General features: G+C 61.0%; 2 protein-coding genes across 11 annotated transcripts; one reads left to right on the plus strand and one right to left on the minus strand.

The window, feature by feature from the left end:
* Window positions 1–271: 271 nt before the first annotated feature.
* Window positions 272–12,664, minus strand: TEPSIN (TEPSIN adaptor related protein complex 4 accessory protein). Of its 8 annotated transcripts, none has more exons than XM_014864068.3 (13): window positions 12,556–12,659; window positions 10,478–10,550; window positions 10,075–10,166; window positions 9,826–9,919; window positions 7,526–7,593; window positions 7,246–7,324; window positions 7,049–7,120; window positions 5,959–6,162; window positions 4,694–4,871; window positions 4,444–4,557; window positions 4,225–4,303; window positions 3,839–3,973; window positions 272–2,844 (listed from the first exon to the last, which is right to left on the minus strand). In XM_014864068.3, the coding sequence occupies exons 1-13, from the start codon at window positions 12,601–12,603 to the stop codon at window positions 2,287–2,289; spliced, it is 1,794 nt and encodes a 597-aa protein (XP_014719554.2). In that variant the 5' UTR covers window positions 12,604–12,659; the 3' UTR covers window positions 272–2,286. The 8 variants fall into 8 exon arrangements, with proteins under 8 accessions (XP_014719554.2, XP_044602071.1, XP_070339911.1 ...); XM_044746136.2 differs by having other exon boundaries at window positions 971–2,844; window positions 4,225–4,318; window positions 12,556–12,660; XM_070483810.1 differs by having other exon boundaries at window positions 971–2,844; window positions 10,075–10,177; window positions 12,556–12,598.
* NDUFAF8 (NADH:ubiquinone oxidoreductase complex assembly factor 8) lies at window positions 11,854–15,897 on the plus strand. 3 transcript variants are annotated; one of them, XM_070483811.1, is made up of 4 exons: window positions 11,854–12,307; window positions 12,796–13,053; window positions 13,234–13,344; window positions 15,642–15,897. In XM_070483811.1, exons 2-4 carry the CDS (start codon window positions 12,970–12,972, stop codon window positions 15,669–15,671), a joined length of 225 nt encoding a protein of 74 aa, XP_070339912.1. In that variant the 5' UTR covers window positions 11,854–12,307; window positions 12,796–12,969; the 3' UTR covers window positions 15,672–15,897. The 3 variants fall into 3 exon arrangements, with proteins under 3 accessions (XP_070339912.1, XP_070339914.1, XP_014719638.1); XM_070483813.1 differs by having other exon boundaries at window positions 12,081–12,307; window positions 12,812–13,053; XM_014864152.3 differs by lacking the exon at window positions 11,854–12,307 and having other exon boundaries at window positions 12,755–13,053.
* The last annotated feature ends 3,159 nt before the right edge of the window (window positions 15,898–19,056 follow it).

Below are 19,056 nucleotides of genomic sequence, written 5' to 3' on the forward strand. Positions count from 1 at the left end.
CTGAATAAAAATATATAAAAATTCATAGGATGCAGCCAAAGCAGTGTCTAGAGGAAAACTTATAGCACTAAAAATGACTATATTAGAAAAGAAAGGTCTTAAATCAATAATCTGAGCTTCCACCTTAAAGAAAACAGAAAAAGAAGAAAAATAAACCCAAAGTAGAAAGAAGGAAATAATAAAGAGCAGAAATCAATGAAAAAGAAAACATAAAAGTGGAAAAAATAAAACCAAAAGTTAGGTTTTGGAAAGATTAATAATATTAATGAACTTTTTCTTTTTTTGAGGAAGATTGGCCCTGAGCTAACATCTGCCACCAATCCTCCTCTTTTTGCTGAGGAAGACTGGCCCTGAGCTAACATCCATGCCCATCTTCCTCTACTTTATACGTGGGACGCCTACCACAGCATGGCGTGCCAAGTGGTGCCATGTCTGCACCTGGGATCGAAACCCTCAACCCCCAGGCTGCATAAGTGGAACGTGCACACTTAACCTCTGCGCCACCGGGGCAGCCCCTAATATTAATAAACTTCTAATCAGACTAACCAAGAGAGGAAAAATTTATCAATATCAGAAATGAAAGACAGAATAGCATTACAGACCCTGCAGAAATTGAAAGGATACTACAGGTGTGCTACAAAAACAACTTTGTGGCCATGCTTGACAACTTACACGAAATGGATGAATTCCTTGAAAGATACAAACTACTAAAACTCATTTATAAAGAAACAGATGACTCAAATAGTCCTTTATCTACCCAAGAAATTGAATTTCAGTTAAAAACCTTGCAATTAAGAAAATTGCAGGACCAGACAGTTCCACTGGGAAGTTCTCCCAAACATGCAAGGGAGAAATAATGCTGTCCCTACTTTTAGAAAAGAAGTTCTCTCAGCGTGCCCTTTAGTAATGCTAATCTCATTAAAACACACACACATACAGGAAGGAGAGAAAAGGAAAAAAAGGGTGCAGCTTTGTGCAAAAGGTGTTTATTTGGGAAGCTGACCCTTGCACCTTCTGCGGTTCTGCGGGCCCAGAGGCTTCGCTGGGAGGCCAGCGTCGAGGGCACAGAACTGTCACACAGGGATCCGACACTGGAAACAGCTCCAGGCCGGACAGCACAGTCCCACTCTGATGGATGAGGAGACGCATGGCTGCTTCCAACCCCACACTGAGGGAGGAATTTGAGCTCAAAAACAAAGTAAGCCCCAAGCACTGGTTCCAAATCCACACAAAAAAACCTTGTTTCTGAGGGCAAGGCAGGCACCATTTCCCCAGAGGACCCCAGGGTCAGCATCTCTGAGGCCCTGCTGCATGCCTGCCCGCTGCTGTAAGCATTCCAGTCCACCTGGCCAGCCTCTGGCAAAGGAGACAGGGGGCCGAGGTGGCCTGGAGCCCTCCTCTCAGGTCGTCACTTGGCAACTGTGGCAGCTCAGCCGAGAGGCATGGGTGTGACCTGTCTCCTCCTGACTGGCCCCTCAGAGGGCGGCGCCCTGCTCTGCTGTGCCTGAGGAGCCCGGGGACTCTGGACAGCTCCAGAGGTCGCCATGCCTCCTCTCTCATGCCCTCCAGAGAGGCCGTGTAACACCCCCCCGCCACTGCTTCCCCTCCCATGCCTTTGGCCATGGGGAGAGGGGCCTGACAGTCTTTGCAGACAGGACCCAATGTGCGTGTGTCAGCCCATCTGACCAGATGGCTGTGAGGCAGGAGACCCGGCAGCCAGGCCCAGCAGCCGTCAGTCTTACCAAGCAGCTCAGGTCCTAATTCTGCCTAGAAACCGGCACAGCTCTGCCCCATCCTGGGGCCCCTGCAAGTCCTGTGGGCTGCTCAGATGAGCTGCTCCCACAGCCACCACACCCACAAAAAGAGCCTGTGTTGGGGGGGGAGGGGGGGGGTCCTGTCTCCTCCAGCAGGAAAACAGGGAACCTGCCTTGCTGGGGAGCTGAGCCCTGTGGGCAAAGACCACTCCTTTCTGCAGTGCCGTGCTGGTTCTGGCTGTCTCCTGGACTCCTGAAGCATCACCCAGAGTTTATTGCTGGCTGTTCTCTTCACTGGATGGGTCGTCATCCACTCTGAGCTTGCCCAGCGAGGCAGCTGCCTGCACCAAGGCCTCAGTGGGTGAGTGGAAGAGGCCAGAGAGAGATTGAGGCCAACCACAGACACCCGAGGGGAACCACTCTTTGGTGGGACATGAGGGGCTGTGGGCTGAGGGGACAGCACGAAGTCAGGGGGTTCTGGGAATCGTGGGCCAGGGACGTGGAGACTCCACACGAGGCCCACCTGACACGGTCATGAGTTTAAGAATGCAAAAGCTGATGGCTCTGAGCCAGGAGGCTCTCTTGCTGCCGCACTCTGTGACAACGTCCAAGGGGCCTGGGGGGCCGAGGGAGGCTCCCCTGCAGCAGTCCCAGCCCCCAGCAGGCGGGGACAGGCTACCAGCTCCATGCCGGCAAACAAGGAGCTGCAGCCACCACTGGCCACTGGGCTCCACGGGCAGCCGCTGGGGCCTGGCCCGAGCTCTGGCACTCCCTCTGTGGTATCCGTGCCTGAAGGGCCCGGCTCAGATGCAGGCCCCTGCTCCCTGGAACCTGCCAGTCCGGTCTCAGCCTCCCTGGTGTCCCCGGGCCCAGCAAGTGGGGAACCCTGCAGGGGAGGGGGCTGTGCAGGGCCCTTGGGTGAGAACAGGGCTGAATTCAGAGGCTGCAGGAATGCCTGGCCCCCGGCGAAAGGTACAGTGTCGGTCAGCAGGTCGGAGGGGCCCGCGTGGGTAGTTGCAGTGCCTGGCTCGGCCGGGGGCCTCTGGGCAGGGGGCCGCTGTCGGCAGGAAGCTTCAAAGTGCCTCAGGATCTGGACAACGGAAGGAAAGGGGACTCAGTGAGTGTTCCACGCTCTCCGGGAATCATGGGGACTGGCCTGCCCCTCCCAGTGCCTCCTCGCTGCTATCCCACCGACCAGTGTTGGCTGCTTTAACACCGGGGCCCACTGTCCACGCCCAACCTGCGGCCATGTGTCCTGCCCCACACCTGCTGTTACACACGGACGTTTTCCCTGTCACTGAACCTGGCTGCGAGACGAGCCAGCACAGGGAGAGGTGGCCCCTTGTCGGGCACCATGCAACCACCAGACATAGACTGAGAGAAAAAAAGGTGCCTTAGCCCATCCAGTCATTCCCACCTGCCGGACACCTGGGTTCTCCCAGTGTTCCTGTCCTTAGGAATACCCCCATGACGTGCCACCACACTGTGTGTCTTGTGTATCACAGAGTCACTGACACTTTGACCAAAGAGAATTTGAATTTTCAGTGGCCCCAGAGAAAAAGGGAAGAAGCCAGAGGATGCCAACAGGCAGTGAAGGCACCAGGGCTCAGCTGCAGAGAGGCCAGCAGCCCAGAGGCGCTGCCCAGAGGTCCCCCAGTGACAGACTCCCGGTGGCCTCCACACAATTCAAGCCTATGTGGGAACGGGACTCAGATGAAGGAAACATTTCTGCCCTCCAGGAGCCAAGCATGGACCCGTGAACTGTGGGGTGGAGAACAGTGGGATAAATCTCTCCAAGCAGTCAAGGAGGGCTTCCTGCAGGAAGCTCCATGTGAGCTGAGCCACGTGGAAGCAGGGTTGCTGAGCAGTAAGGTGGGCAAGCTTGGGGGTATTCCAGCAACCAGTGAGCCTCGAGGGCCATGAGCCAGTGAGAGGCGAGGACCCCGACTGCAGTTCTCAGGGCATGACTTGTCCTGGGCAGCAAGGGACAGGCACAAGTGTGTGTCTGGGAAAGGACGGTGGGACAGGGTGTAGGACTGGAGGTGTCCCTGTGCCGGCTTCTCTGGGCCATGGCTGCTGCCCACCTTGGTGGCCTTGTTGGTTACAGGTCCGGGGCTGCCCGCGCTGAGCTCCTGCAGCCGTGGCCGGGTGAGGAGCAGGATGTGCTCCTGGGGGAGCAGGTCAGTGCACCCGAGAGAGGCGATGGCACCCAGGGCTCTCTGCAGGGCAGAGAGGAGGTCGGCAGGTCCACCCAGGAGGAAGGCCTGTCTGGCCAGCTCCCTCCCTGCTCACTGAGGCCCAGTCTGAGCCCCAGTAAGCCCCTGCGGCAGCCCCACCAGGATCCTGCGCTCACTGCCCGCTCCCACTTGCCTCCCCCGGGCAGACCACCAGTGAGGAGGCCACCGTGCCACCCCCGCCTGCTCCCCTGGCACAGGCACGCACTCGCCCGCACTCACGGCCCGGCCCTCACCATCTGCACACACTCGCTGGTCCCACCCAGGTGGCAGATCAGCAGCTCCAGCACCGCCTCGCAGTTGAGCAGTCCACACCTGCACGAGGGGGCTCTGGGCAGGGGCAGCGAGGCCATTCCCCTCACCCCCTCACCCGGGCAAGGCTGGGGGGCGCAGGGCCAGGGTGAGGGGCCGGAGGACAGGGGGGTGGGGGTCTGGGAGTTCGGGGGAGGGCTCACTCTTTGACGAAGTGCTGGGTCTCCTCTCTGCTCAGGAAGGCACGCGACCCCCGTGTCACGGTCTGGACCAGGCTCAGCTCCTGCTGGCAGTCACTCAGGGTCATGGCCTCGGCCCTGTGGGGGGCATGGTGGGTCAGAGCAGAGGGTGGCTCCACCGCCACCAAGAGGGGCAAGGTCCTCCAGGTCAGGCCTCCCTCGCCAGGTGGGGCCCAGGAGGGGTGGGGAGGCATGCCCTGAGGCGCGGGCTCACCTTTCCGCCAGGTCGCTGGGGGCCCAGCTGGCCCTGGAGGGGCTGTCGCTGCCTGACCGACTACCCGAGTCTGAGGTCTTGCCCAGGTTGCCGTTCTCCTGGGATGAATTCTGAGAGCTGAGGCTGCTGTCTGGCTCGTCCCAGCCCCCGCCGGCCTGCCCGGGCTGGTGTCTCAGGGCTGGAAGAACCAGTGACCGAGGTAAGACCTGGGGGCCTCAGACCGGCCTCATGCCCACCTCCCTGAGACCCCTGGACCAGAGACCCAGGGAAGGGCCAGAGGGGCTGGGTCCCAAGCTCCAGCTCCAGAAACCAGCAGCAGAGGAGGGCAGGGCCGAGGGAGCACCCCCTCAAACAGGGGTTGAGGTGGGACACAGCCGGCCTGAGATTCGGGTCAGGGGGACACAGCAGCACCAGGCACCAGAAGCCAGGGGGCACCGGACCGTGGCAGACGTGCGAGGCGGCCAGGCTGGGATGGGGCAGAGCCAGCACAGCAGCTCTCAAATCTTATGAGCCACGTGACTGTGATAGAAGCTTCTGGTAGAGGCGGAAGTGGAGGTCCACCCGACACCTATTCCACCTTCCTCTCTAAACGCGTACGTGGGTGGCTCTGTAACCGAGCATCACTGACTGGCTGCTCCTCCCCCTGGGAGGAAGGCACCGTGGAGGCCCGCCCGTGCCTGAGGGTGTCGCTGCCAATACCCCATGGGCCGTAGAGCCGCCCAGATGCACTGAGTGATGGGATGATGGGACAAAAGCTGGAGCTGGGGCCCCTGTCCCAGCTCAAATGCTGGTTCTGCACAGGAGGAGCGGGGACTCTCGGGTACCCCCTGGCCCTCTCGGGGCCGTAACATCCCGCTCCCACTTAGCATAGCTAGCAGAGGCATCTAGACAGTGTGTGGACACTGGTCCATGAGGCAGGATGGGTCTGTGCGAAGCCACTGCAGAGGCCGTGGAGAATGCACGTTGCGTTGGCGGCTGGCTCTGCGGGGTTCCCACATGGCCCATCCAGTAACTGATGGCACTTGGCCTTTGAGAGGTGTGGCAAGACCAGCAGAGCAAGGCTCACAAAACCCCGATGGGTGTGCTGCTTGCTTCCTCCTATGTCTGCTCGCAGCCTGAGCTGGCACCCTGCAGCCCCTGCTGGTATGGAGGTCTTGTCATGTGCTCCACCCCCGGGCCCAGCAGACGACAAGAAGGAGCTTGCTTGCCCGGACCCAGACCGTAGGAAGGGAAAGCCCCTCAAGGAAGGAGTGGCACCTCATTACCTCGGGCACCCGGGACGGCTCCGGGGAGCAGATTCCCGGGACTTGGGTGGGCATGGCTGGCTGAAGGCGCCATGGCAGGCTGGTAGGCATCACCCCGAGGCGGGGGCCTCCTAGTACTGGGGCTCTCAGACCCAGGGCGCACAGCATTGGCTACCACCTCTGCCGCCTTCTGGATGGTGGAGAGGAAGGCCTCCCCCGCAGAGCCTGCGCAGAGGGAGAAGGGAGATGGCGCTGGCCTCCCTCGGTCCCGTCCCACACATTCTCCCATGGCTGCTCCCTGCCCAGGGCTCAGGAGGTCGGGACACGAGCTGCAGTTACAGAGCACAGGCTGCGCGACAGAACCCAGGCCCTTCCAGAAGCTTCCCCAGTGACTATATTCCCAGGCCCGATGGAGCCGGGACGCTCTGCACCTTACAGTAGAGCTATGTCCCTGGGTTCCCACGGTCCCCACCTCGGAGCAAAAGGCCTCCTAAGGAGCTTGTCCTGAGAATTTGACCTCCATGGCCTCTCAAGAGCTACTCGCGTCCAGCGCTGGGGGTGCCCTTCCCTACGTGAGCACCCCATGGAAGGGTGGACCAGCCGTCACCCCCCAGTGAAGAGCAGACGAGGCCTGAGGCAGACCTGCTTGAGGAAGCAGCGCCTCAGAAGTGCCAGGGGGCCCGAGAGCTGTGACGAGGATGGGCAGTGCTACAGAGGGACAAGGCCCAAAGCCCACACGAGGCCCACGGGGCCCTGCTGCGGGCCTGCCGCGCTCCAGCCAACGGGGCCTGTTGTTTCCACTTGAAACGACCAGCATCGTTCCTGCTCTGTCACCTCGGTCACAGCCAGGACCACTGTCCTCTGCTCTCAGCCCTCGAAGGAGCCAGGGGCAGAGGCCCGAGCACGGGGCTGACCTCAGCTTTGTTGAGCAGGCCCGGCTGCCTGCCATGCTCTCCCGCAGGACGGTGCAGAGAAGACGGCAGCGGAACAAGACCACAAAGGCGGAGAGGAGTCAACACGTGGGCACACCGCCCGCCCGCCCTCCACACCCCTCGGCTGACCAGAGCAGCGGCCCTCGTCCCTGCACTCCGAGAGGCCATGCAGCGCTCACCTGTATGGCCCGGTTCCTGGCTGTAGCCGAAGCCCTGGAGGGTGCCCTGGGGCCTGGACTGGGAGCCCATGCCTGCAGGGAGGACCCACGTCAGCCCCGGGCAGGGCAGCTCGCTCGCCCAGGACCCGCGGAGGGAGGAGGCCCTGAACCCTCCCCAGAACGGAGACCCAACGATGGGGCTGGACGTGGTTGCCTACCTGCTGGAGGCAAGGCCCTGGGAGGCTGGGAGGGAGGTGGAGGGGACGAGGTGTCAGAGAACAAGGCCGTCCCCAAGTCCTAGACAAGAGCCGGGGGGCGGGGGTCGCTCAGGGCTGCGGCACATTCGGCCGCAGTCCTCCCCTGCCCCCAGGCCAGCTCTGCGCCGGCGCCCGCCAACGCTTCTCCTCGGAGGGCCAGACCCAGGAGCTGTGGTCACCCAGCAAGAGTGGAGCTGGGCTCCTGGGCTGTCCTGGGGAGGGACCTGGGTCCTGGGCTCACCTGGGCGGCCGCCCGCACCTTCCGGGACAAGCTGTTCCCGTGGAGAGGATCTGGGGGCCCCGCGAAAACTGCAGGACAGAGGCAGAGGGGAGTGGAGCTGAGCTGGGTGCTGCCAACCACCCGTGGGGTACTGCGGTCAGTCTGCTCCCCCAGGGTCGCTGGCCTCAGCCCACCCTGGCCCCACCCTTGTGGCTGGGCCCCCATGGGCCCCCAGCAGTCCACTCCACTCCCCGGCACCCCCAGAGTCAGGGTGAGCTTTCCAAAACACAGGTCTGACCTCAAACGCCCTGGGGTGACATCACTTCCAGGTCAAGTCGCTACCACGGCCCGTGAGCCACCCCCTCCCGCGCCGCCAAGCCTGGGGCCTCTGCTCCTTGGACAAAGCCCGAAGGGCCCGCCACCCTATGCGGTTTCTGAGAGGTGAGCCTGCTGCCCGCACAGCCCCTTGGCTCCCCTAGCCCGATGCCCCCAGGCAAGACCTGTGAATCAACATCCAGAACATCTCCATGGTGCTCCTCTCTCCAGCCCCACGGCAGTCTCTCACCTGTGTTCCCGCATCAGCCACCTAACTGCCTCCCTCAGCCCATTCTCCACCCAGAAGCCACATGACTCGGGTCTTGTCCACTTCCTAGGGCCTTGTTGATAAAACCCAAGTTCCTCACATTGGCCCAAAAAGTCCCCTTGCTGCCCCACCTCAACCTCAGCTGTGCCAGGCTCCTGGCTCAGAAAGCTTCAGTTGTGGCAAATCAGGTTTTCTTACATGGCATTAAGTCATCGCCCAGGCTCTCCCTGCCTCAGGACCTTTGCACATGCTGGAGAGTACCCCTCCCCCATCTGCTGCATGTGCCTCACTCTGCCTCCTCTTTCAGGACTCCATTTGAGAGCGAGAGCAGCCGCCTCCCTGTTTCCTCTATCACAAATGTATCTCACTTTTCATCCCTTCAGTGCCATCTCCACCTGGCAGCCAGTCCCATGGTGCAGATATAGGACCCCACACCCAGCCAGGGCTGGCAGCCAGAAGCCAAATGAGTGGACGAACGGCTGCGTGTGCCTCCCTGCTGTTCCCACCACAGCTTTCACCTTCCCCACTGGGACCCACCTGCCAGGCCCCAGACGCACAGCCCCCTCCACTGCATGTGCCCAGGCCATCCTCTCTGCGTAGCCCCCATTGTCCCCAGCAGCACTTTCTCTCATACCCCTGTCCCCACGGCCCTGCAAACCTGTTGGGGCACCTGTCACCCTGGGGGACAAGCCCAGAGCACAAGGGGCCACAGGGATAAGTGTAACTGTGTGCGGCAGCAGAGATTTCCATGCCACAGAGCCCACGGCCTGCTGCACCCCGAGCCATGCTACCTGCCCTCCCCGAGGAGGAGGATGAGGGGACGGCTGGGGAGAAGAACCGGGCCAAGCTGCCTCGCTCCACAGCTTCGGGCACTCAGCTGTGATGATGCTCGTGACCACGAGTCACCCTGACACCTCTGGGCGTCTAGAGTGAGTTCTGCACCTCCAAGGTGTGGGCACGGCAGCCCGGGCCTCCGCCCCGCCTTCGGGAAGGGAGACAGCAGTTTTGGAGTGTGGGGGGTGAGCCCCAGTGCCTGGCGGACGGGGCAAGCTCACCAACTGCTGAGGAGGTCCTACAAGCAAGTGGTGGCCAAGAGTGACGCAGTCCCCTAACTGGCGGGGCTCCTTTAGCAACAGCTCGGGTGGGTGTATTCCTGCCGGAAGGCCGAACCCTTCCAAAGATTTGTTGGGGTCTGGGACAGCCTGCCCCCGAGACCGACCCCAGCCAGGACTGCCGCCCCACCCGAGAATCTCAGGCCACGTCCCCACAAGTCCTTGTTAGCAAGAGATGCACGATGGCCCCTGGTTGGGGGGGGATGAGGGGATGGGGCCCCACCCAGACCCACCTGTGGCCTGGACCATGACAGGCAGAGCCCCACCTCTCCCGACGGCCTCACCAGCCCCGTCCTCCCACACCTCTGAGGGCGGGAGGCTCACAAGCGCTCCCTCTGTCTCGGGCCCTGAGGAGCAGCCCTGGGGAGAAGAGAGAGCTGGTGGCAGGGGAGGGCGGTGCACCCACTGCGCCTGCAAAGGCCCAACAGGGCCGCAGTCGGAATGAGGAATCACACCCAAGGATGTGCACGGCGCCACTGGCGAAGACACGGGGGAGGAAAGGGCGGTGCCGGGCTGGGGAACTGCGTGCCGGAGCACAGAGCGAGGGGCACCGCGAGTGTCGGGCTGACCGTGCGCTGGCCAGCCTCCCCCCACAGCCCTCTCTCGGAGCTGTGCTGGCCCAGCACCTGCGGCTTCCTGGATGAAGGTGGAGTTCCGCTTGAGGATGAGCAGGAAGGACGGGGAGCCGTGACTGCACAGGTGGAGCATGATCTTCAGCACCTGGGGGGACAAGCCATGTGGGGCAAGCTGAGCCAGAAGGCAACCCACCCGGCACCGCGCCACCTGCCATCCTCAGCCTGTGTCCCTCCCCTCCCACCTTGCCCGTCCCTGACCTGTTCCCCGGGCAGGGGCTGCAGGGCTGCTGCTGGACTCACCTTGAGCTTCACACGGCCGGAGCCACTGTGCAGACGGTTCAGAAGGTACTCCAGGAGGCACTGGCTGCTGCCCAGGGACTCGTGGGAGATTTCTGGGAGGTGACTGGGTTAGGGAAGGAGTGAGCTGACCCCGGGCTGCACTCGGTGGCCGTGGAGGGAAATCAGGCCTCGCTGCCACTGGACCTCTCGCTGCATCCTCCCTGCAGGTACCACCCTGGGCCCTGGTTTCAGGAGCGTCGGGCTCCTTGGGTCTCCTGGGCCCTGTGTCACTGGTAATGTGGCTTTTAGACCCCACCCACGCCTGGTACTATGCTAAAGACACTGGGGGCCCCTCAGGACAGGAAGGCCCCAGGAGACCCGCGTGCTGCTCCAGGCCCCATGTGTGGACAACAAGGAAGGATACTGGCAATCTCCTCAAACAGGTAGCCGGGGCATGGGACGTCATCATCTGATGTTCCCTTCAGGAGAATCGGGAGCTGAAAGTGAGCGAGAGCCCCGGGCCATGATGAGTGACAGTTGCACAAAGGGCCACCCATTCCCAAGAGTGGCTGTGGGAGCCCTAGCTCTCCGGGTGCCTGAGGGAGCCACTGTGCACGCATCTCGCTGCTGGCAGCCTGCCTGGTGAGGGGGCCAGAGGGCACGGCAATGGTCCCACTGGCCACAGGGAGCCTGCAGGAGCCTCCATTCTGGACCAGTGGGGATGGAGGCCCAGGAAGAGACACTCAGTAGTGGTCTCCATGGTGACGGGCCGGTATGTTTGGGTCAGGATGTGGCATGGCCCCAAGGCCTCTACATTTGTAGACGTGCAAGATGACTTCAAGGCGTCCCTAAGGTACCTACTTATGGACTGGCAAAAAAGAGAAGGCGTGAGGTGAGCCCCCCCACGCAGGGGACTGGGGATGTTTCGTATTTCCAGAGCACTGATTGGCAGTGTGACATAACCACTCGGCCCAACCGACCCACAGCTCCACTTCTGGGGACAGACCCCGTGGAAACAACCCACAGGGAGAATGACCGACTCATGTTGTGTCTCATGTTTATTTGTAGCACAAACACATTTTAGTTTATGTGCTGACTCGTTAGCACAGAGACAGAGGGCCTCCAGACATGACAACCAGAAACCCACTGATCCCACATTCAGCAGGTGGGGGCGTGAGCCTCGGGGCAGACAGGATAGAAGACCTTGGGGTACTGAGAACAATTCCGTCAGGAGCTGGCCACAGACTAGAATTTGAACGGCAGCTGTCCAGTGTCACGTGAGCCTATGCACCTGCTACTTACACTACTTGTCCACCAAGACCCAGAGGCGAGCTGGAGAGGCCCGAACTCTCGGCAGGTGCACTGAGAGGACTGACTAGGGGCTTCTAACAGCACGAGGACGCTCTCAGCCCCCTACAGCGCCTGCCTGAGAAGGTTCAAGGCGCCGGGAGAATTTATGGTTCATGCTGGCCAACACCTGGCAACAGGCCTTGACCTTCCTTGACCTTCCGACCTCCCTTTCTTGGAGCATTTACAGTCATGCGCCACATAATGTTTCGGTCAACGACAGACCGCATATACGAAGGTGGTCCCGTAAGGTTAGCACCATACAGTCCAGGTGTGTAGCAGGCTATGCCACCTAGGTTTGCGTAAGCACACGCTGTGTTCATGTCGCCTAATGACGCGTTTCCCAGGACCATCCCCATCGTTAAGCAACACGTGACTGTACTAAAAAGGGCTCACAATTGTGAACATGGGTTTCCTACAACTCAGGAACGTCTCTCTCAAGGACGTGAGGGCCATTCTTCAAACTGCAGCCATCAGGAAGGACAGGGCCTGTCTCCCCGTCCCTCCGGGGCGATAGGACCCTATCTTCCATAACTGCCAGCTAGCAGACACAGCCGGCTGAATCCATGGGCGCTGCTCAGCCCCTCAACATTTCTCAACTGAGCCCCACTCTCCCCTGTTTTCCCTTTAAAACGCCAGTCTTCTCAGCACAAATCCGAGTGGAGCTCAGAGCTTTCCCTACTGTCAGAGTTACCCAGTAAAACGGTGACCCCGATTCCCAAACTAGCGTCTGGCTGAGTTGACCTCGGACACAGTTCGGGGCTCACTATGTTTCTTTTCCTGTAAAGCTACTTTAAATTGGGAAAGAAAGCAAATTCGGGTCCCACCGCTATCTTTCCCAATTCGGGTTCTGTTCAAGGGGCCTGAGTGACCCCAGTGGACCTGGCGTCCTGGCCACGTACATAAGGTGAGGTCCCCCAACCTTGGGAGGGGCTGAAGGGGGGAGAAGTGGGGGTGGGTCGGAGGGACCAGAGGAGGCCAGGCGAGGATGGAGGGGCCGGAGGGGACGGAGGGGACACCGAGCCCAGGAGAAGCCGGAGGGGCCGGAGCGCGGTGACCTGGCGGGGGCCGAGCGGGTCCAGGGAGGTAGGCGGCTCTGGCTCAGGGCGAGCCGGGGAGGCGGCGCGCAGCAGGGCCGAGACCGCCCGCACTCACCCGGTGCAGGAAACTCAGGCGGTCGCGCAGCGGCGGCGTGCCCGCCATGATGCCGGTCACCTCCCGGCCCCGCCCCGCTTCCGCCAGGCCCCGGTCCCCCTCCAATCACCGCTCGAGTCTGGCCCCGCTGGCCAATCGCTCGTGTGGGGCGGGCCCTGAGGCCTATTGGGGAAACAATTTGAGCCTGAGCCAATCCGAAGTCCCAGACTAAAGACAGACAAGGCAACGAGCCAATTGCAGGGCTCTGGGAGACCAGGAGCGGTTCGGAGAGAGGCAGAGACGAGAGCCGAAGCCTGGCCAACTAAAAAGCGCGGAGAAGTTTATGGGCGGAAGCGCCGACCTATCCAGCTGTTGGGTGCCGGAAGAGGACGGACCTAAGATGGCGGCGCCCACAGGTGCCGGGAAGAACCGCTCATGTCGGGGAACGCAGCGGTGTGGGGGCGGGTGCGGAGCCGCCTCCGCGCCTTCCCCGAACGCCTGTCAGCCTGTGGGGCCGAGGTGAGGAGCACCGGGCGGGGAAGCGCCTGCGAGGCAAGAAGGGCCGCGCGGAGGGCGGCGGGCGGCGGGGCGGGGCGCTGACAGCGGCGGGGGGGGGCGGGGCGGGGCCTTCTCCGGGGGTCCGGCGGGAGTCGGGGCCGCCGCGACCCTCATCTGGCCCCGTCCTCTCCCTATCCCCAGGCCGCGGCCTACGGCCGGTGCGTGCAGGCGTCCACGGCCCCGGGCGGCCGCCTGAGGAAGGACCTCTGTGCGCAGGAGTTCGAGGCCCTGCGGAGCTGCTTCCTCGCCGCGGTAGGTGGGCGCCGCCCGCCTGGAAGGGGGACCCGGGGGAGGACCCCACGAGCCCGCGCCTGTGGGTGCTTCCGACGCGCGCTCCACCCCCGCCGCCGTGTGCCGCGTCCGTCAAGTGGGGCACCAGCCTCACCGTGGGGGTGACGGTGGTGGCGGTGTGTGCGCGAAACCGCTTTGTCGCTCTACGTGGTACTGTCGCTGGGCGGTGCTGCCCAAACGAACCCCAACCCGGGACCCAGGTAGCTGGCACCCCGCACCCGCCGCGTCTCAGCCTCGCTGGCGTTCTGGAGCGCCGTGTGCTATGCGTAGGCGGTTACGACGGCGGCCGCCACGCACCCCGATCTCCCCGCGCTGCAGCCCCCTTTCTGCGGGAGGGGAGTCTGTAGGTCACGGATCCGAGGTGCGCCCTTATCACCGAGGTTGACAGGCTAAGTCCTCCAGCGCAGTGCGCTGGCCGCCTCTCACTGGCGGAACTGGGCTGTAGTGGCAGCAGTCTGCTCTCTGGACTCCATTCTGCCTCTGACCCTGAGCAGCAAGTCCCTTCTGTTTCTGAGCTGGGGCGTTTTGTGGTCCTCGTCTGATCAGACGCTGTGCCAGTGAAAGTCTTGTGAAAATCGCCAAGCACTGTACCCGAGTCAACAATTAGAGTGTCGGGGTCGCACGTTTTCATAAAGGACTCGGAGAACATAGGGTTGGAGGAGATGCAGACGTGACGGGAAGTGGGAGAAGCTGGCCGCAGCGGGAGTTCCAGAGCGCGCGAGAAGGCGCTGCCCGCCAGGAGGCTTTAATGACAAAGGTCTTCGGCTGGTGCCCAAGGTGTCACCACCTTTGGTGCCCCTGATTTGATGGGTCTGGGGTGGGCCATGATGCCAGAGACCAGCTCTGTTCCCCGGAGCTGCTGACCTAGAGAACTGGACCAGAGAGAGGGCAGTTGGGCCAGCTCCGACAAATTCAGGGAACCCGAGGTGGAGTTTCCTGATGTTCCGGGATCCTCCTAGGCAGGACGTCTGCGAGTACACGGGACAGGAATATCTGCTTCTTTAGTTTAGGAAGATAGTTCACACACTCCTTTCCCAGAAGGCTCAGCGAACTTCCGCCTAATCTTTTTTTTTTTTTTGAGGAAGACTAGCCCTGAGCTAACTACTGCCAGTCCTTCTCTTTTTGCTGAGGAAGCCGGGCCCTGAGCTAACATCCGTGCCCATCTTCCTTTACTTTATATGTGGGATGCCTACCACAGCATGGCATGTGCCAAGTGGTGCCATGTCTGCACCTGGGATCCGAACCAGCGAACCCTGGGCCTCTGAGAAGCGGAACGTGTGAACATAACCACTGTGCCACCAGGCCAGCCCCGCACCTAATCTTTGCCATTATTCTGCCCCGGACACACAGGCCTCACCCCCGCCCCCGCCATTGGCTCTTGTCACTGACCTCAGATGTGATGGGGCTGTTCACCTGAGGGTGCACGTGTCCCTTGGACTTGTGTCTTGCCCAGTGGCAGCTTCCCTGCTGTACAGCCCTCCCCGAGGGGAGGAAGGGATGAGACAAACCTCCACCCTGTGGCTCCTGGTTAGAAGTCTTTGCATGTGTGACACCCTGGGTTTCCCTCCACCTGTTGGGCTGGTCAGCAGCTGCTGTAGGTCTCTGGTCGTGTCGGACGTGCTTCCACTCCTTTGTCTCCATCACGTAGAGACGATCCCGCAGCGCCTGCCCTGCCTGCCATCTTTCTTCGCTGAGACAGCCTGGCTGCAGGCCCAGGGAATGGGAGCTCAGGACTAGGGTACCGGAGTGTTTCTCACCACGAGGAAACATGCCGATGAACCCGGTTCTGCCTATTCTGCCTGTAATCCAAGGCACTTGTGGGGGCCGCATAAGGAAGCAGAAGGGGCCTTGGGCTCCAATTCCAGCTCTGTCCCTGTGAGCCCTGACCCTAAGCATGGGTCTCAGCATCTGTGACCGCAGTTTCCTTTGTAAGAAGGGGCTCCTGCCACCTCATGAGGACTGAACGTGTTGCCTGAGGGTGCGCCTGCACAGTGCCTGGTGTGGGCGGGCGTGGGTTTGAGGCCTGTCCTCAGTGTCATGGAGCAGATCAAGCCCCTGGGCCTGTGGAGGCTGAAGCAGAGACCCAGGCCCAGGGCCCCATGCTCCAGCCAGCCGGGCCCCTGCCACACACCCCTGGCCCGGGGCGGGGCTCTTTGTAAGGTATTTGCTAGAAGATGGCATTTAGTGTGGTAGTCTTCTTTCCAGAGCCCCATCTAACTTGGAAACAACACATTCAGATAAAATATTTTCTCTTTCAGGCCAAGAAGACCCAGAAGGGAGGCCATTAGGAAGGAGGAGGACTGTGCTTGACATCCATTTGCTGCCCAAGGGTGCAGAGCCAGGCACCTTGTCCTGACGGTCCCAAGGGGCAAACATCTAACGTTCTTAGGGCTAAAAGGACCTCAATGTGTAGGCTGAGCCCAAGGCAAAGAGGAAGCGGTTTTCTGTATTAGAATAAGATGCCGTGAACCAACAATAAAGACGTGAATCAACAATAAAGATGGCAGCAGATCACGCGGGATCCCTCTTTTGTGGTACGTAGTGTGCGTGGGCCTGGCCTCTCCCTGCAGAAGCTGACGGGGCGTGGGCCTTGGCAACAGGCTGCCTCCTGATTCTCACTTTTTAAAGCATTTTCACCAGTATGTCATCTCAATCCAATGGAGCATCTAGATGTATCTCAGTTGACAGAATGTACCAGAGACAACAGCGACACCGTGAGGCAGAGATCCGCTCTGCGAGGAATCCCATACCCAGGCATGCTCTTCTAGACTAAGGCAGTGAAGACAGGTGTGAGCCAAGAGGGGTTTTGGTTTAGGAAGCCAGTGAGGCTGGCCAAAGCTGCAGGCTCCCCTCCCCGCGTGGGCTGGCTGCTCACCATTCCACAGCCTCCTTCGGAGTCAGTGCAAGCCCATCCGGGCCACAGCTCCCAGCCTCCCTAGTGCCACACCCCCCTCCCCGCTTGTCCTGAGAATAAGGTTAGGGGTGCAGCACCGCCCCTCCCAACACACACGGGCACAGGCAGGCCCCGCGACACCGGGGAGTGCCCTCAGTGCCCACTGCCCTGAACGCCACCTGCCGGGTGCATGGGGACTGTGCTCCAAAGAGCATCCTCCCAGGGACCTGGAGGGCACACTGTCCTTGGGCCCACCCAGCCCCTGGCGTCCAGAGCCCCCTGCCAGGAGCCGAGGTCTGCACTCCCTTTTCCTCAAGTGAACATGACTCCACAATTAGCCTGACTCCCCCCATGCGGAGAGCATCACATCTCAGACGTGAGCGTCCGCCTCAGTGAAGAGGGGAATCTGGCCGCTATCAAGGGCTCTGTCCTGCTGGGCAGAGTCACATCTCGCGGGAACCACTGGAATTAAGGTCCAGAAACTGGTGACACGACCCCCCTGCCCCTGCTGGGGTGACGGGAGGCTCCCAGATAGCTCGAGGGCCCACGGGAGGAAGGGGTGAGCCAGGGAAGCGGGCTTCCTAGGAGCCCCCCGAGCACAGCTGTGCAGTCTCCACTGCCCAGCCACGTATTGCCACCCGGCTGGCGCACCCAGCCTTCCTGGGCAGACTTCTCTTCCCGACCCTCCTGCCCTCCACTCGGACCCTTGACAGCTTGTCGGCTAGAGCTTCCCGTATCTTCGCTGGGCACACCCACTCCAGCCCTTCCAGAACTGTCCCCCCAGGCGCTGTCTCCTGCGTCCTTTCAATCTCCAATCCACTGGGGCAGATGGAGTCCCCACGTCTCACATCTCACACAGGGCCAGCCCGCACTCCATGTCAGACTCCCTTCCGACCTCCGCGGCCTTCATCCCTGCTCCTCTGGCCTCCCCCAACTCACTTCATCTTCAAGACTACATTTATAGAAGGGAGTTCGACAAAGTTGGCGTGGGGTGCAGCAAAGACAACTTCCGCCACCTCTACAGCCGGTCATCGCGTAGAACTCATCATGTGCGGCTCCATGCCGTTCGCCTGTCTTGGCCCTCAGGCAAGGGCCTCTGAATTCACTGAGGACTCAGCTCCACTGGGGTTCCCTCCTCGCTCGGTGGAGGCCGACATGGCCTTGGCCCAGCTCCTTTGCGCCCAGTTGGCTTGGTGGCCTCACTCTAGAATGGGAGCCCTGCAGGCAGGGTTGCGTCCAGGGCAGACCTGACCCGTCTGCTGCGAGCAGTAGCCAACACTGAGGGTGGCCCACTGGTGGCCCAGCTTGCTGCTCTAGCTGGGACTGCTGGCGACACCTACCAGTCATGGGACCCAGAAAGAGGAGCAGTCTGTGGTCAGAAAGCAAAGCACTGTTGCTGGTCCCTCCTGCTCCCTGCAGTTCTGACAACAAAGTCCCAGAGGTCTGCCTGGATTCTGGGCAGGAACATTCTTGTTCCTTCCCTGAGGGGCTGCCCACTGGGAGGAGGAGTGGAGCTGAGAGCCAGGAGGAGGGAAAAAGAGCGCTAACTGGGCCGGTGTGGCTCCTAGGGTGTGGAGGCAGGGGGCGGGCAGGCAATGGCAGAACCCCCTGCACTGCCAGTCACGGGTGGTTTTCTGAGCGGGGCTGGGCCGCTCTGAGCTACAGACGAAGTGAAAGGAGGGTGGTGTGACCTCCAGAAAAGGACAGGAAACCTGGTTCAAGCTAAGACATTCAGGAGAAAGAGCTGGAAATAAAATCCCACTCCAAAAACTCACAGTTTCAATCTGAGGAAAACGTCCAGAAGGCGTTTTCCCTCCAGGGATGGTTGGTTTGGAATTGTTTCTAGTTAAGAACGAAGGACAGGCAGCGCCCTAGACACTCCCTCGTCACAGTGCCTTCCTCTGTGTGAACAGTGCCCCAGCCCTGGCCTCCACACCCAGCCCTGGCATTCGGGAGGAATCAGCTTGGCCTCCAGAAGATTCCACTCCTTTTACTCCTCATTTCTAGTCTTCAGGCTGCCCAATGACATGGAAATTACATTAAAAAATACAAATGACTTCAAAAGGTGCCAGGAAAAGTGTGAGCCGAGTTCTGAGGCAGGAGCCCCTGTACATCCGTGGGCCTTCTGTGGGCATGGACACGGCTGGCCAGCAGTTAGTGGGTGGCCCACACAGACCCCTCGAGGTAGGGTCTGGAGCATGCCCCCTACCCCAGAAGGAGAGTGCTGCAGGACCATGCAGGCAAAGGCCCTGGGCTTGCAGGTAGGACAGCCCACCAGACCTGCCAGGCACACCTGCCCAGCACCCTCTGGGACTGTCAGCTTTTCTGCTCCTTGAAAACAAAACACAAGATCAACACCACAACACCCTCCCAACAGATGAGCTGGGTCCAGAGAGTACAGCCTGGAGCCCTGTAGACCTGGGGGGGGGGGGGGGGGGGCGTGCTGTACCTGAGAACAGGTCGCCGCCCAGGGCCAGCCGCCTGGCCTCCCCTTCCCTCATCTACCCTCTCCTTCCTTCCCTTCATCTCAGGATGGTGGTCCCCTCCTCTCCTCCCAACCCCTATCTCCCCTCCCCTCCCTTCATCTCAGGACGGTGGCCCTCTCCTCTCCCCGACCCATCTCCCCCCTCCTCTCTCCCCTCCCCTCCCCTGGGTGAGGGCCTGGTACTGGGGTCCAAATGAGCTCTGAGCAGAGCAGGTCTGCCTGCTTAGGGGTCTTTTTCGGGGCTAGGACACATCCAGTTCCCAGGTCACCGTGAGGTACGACCTCCAGTCACAGC

This window comes from Equus asinus, chromosome 13 (assembly GCF_041296235.1).
Source record: "Equus asinus isolate D_3611 breed Donkey chromosome 13, EquAss-T2T_v2, whole genome shotgun sequence".
Lineage (NCBI taxonomy): Eukaryota > Metazoa > Chordata > Mammalia > Perissodactyla > Equidae > Equus > Equus asinus.

What these genes read in the sequence shown, in the direction of transcription:
- TEPSIN (XM_044746136.2), bottom strand. Translation starts at nt 12,603, where the DNA reads ATGGCGGGCACGCCGCCGCTGCGCGACCGCCTGAGTTTCCTGCACCGG. An exon ending in GCCTGAGTTTCCTGCACCGG is followed by an intron (nt 10,551 to 12,555) that starts GTGAGTGCGGGC and finishes GCTCACTTTCAG; the next exon opens with CTCCCGATTCTCCTGAAGGG. An exon ending in CCTGTTTGAGGAGATTGCCA is followed by an intron (nt 10,167 to 10,477) that starts GTATCCTTCCTT and finishes GTCACCTCCCAG; the next exon opens with AAATCTCCCACGAGTCCCTG.
- NDUFAF8 (XM_070483811.1), top strand. Translation starts at nt 12,970, where the DNA reads ATGTCGGGGAACGCAGCGGTGTGGGGGCGGGTGCGGAGCCGCCTCCGC. An exon ending in TGTCAGCCTGTGGGGCCGAG is followed by an intron (nt 13,054 to 13,233) that starts GTGAGGAGCACC and finishes CCCTATCCCCAG; the next exon opens with GCCGCGGCCTACGGCCGGTG. An exon ending in GGAGCTGCTTCCTCGCCGCG is followed by an intron (nt 13,345 to 15,641) that starts GTAGGTGGGCGC and finishes TTTCTCTTTCAG; the next exon opens with GCCAAGAAGACCCAGAAGGG.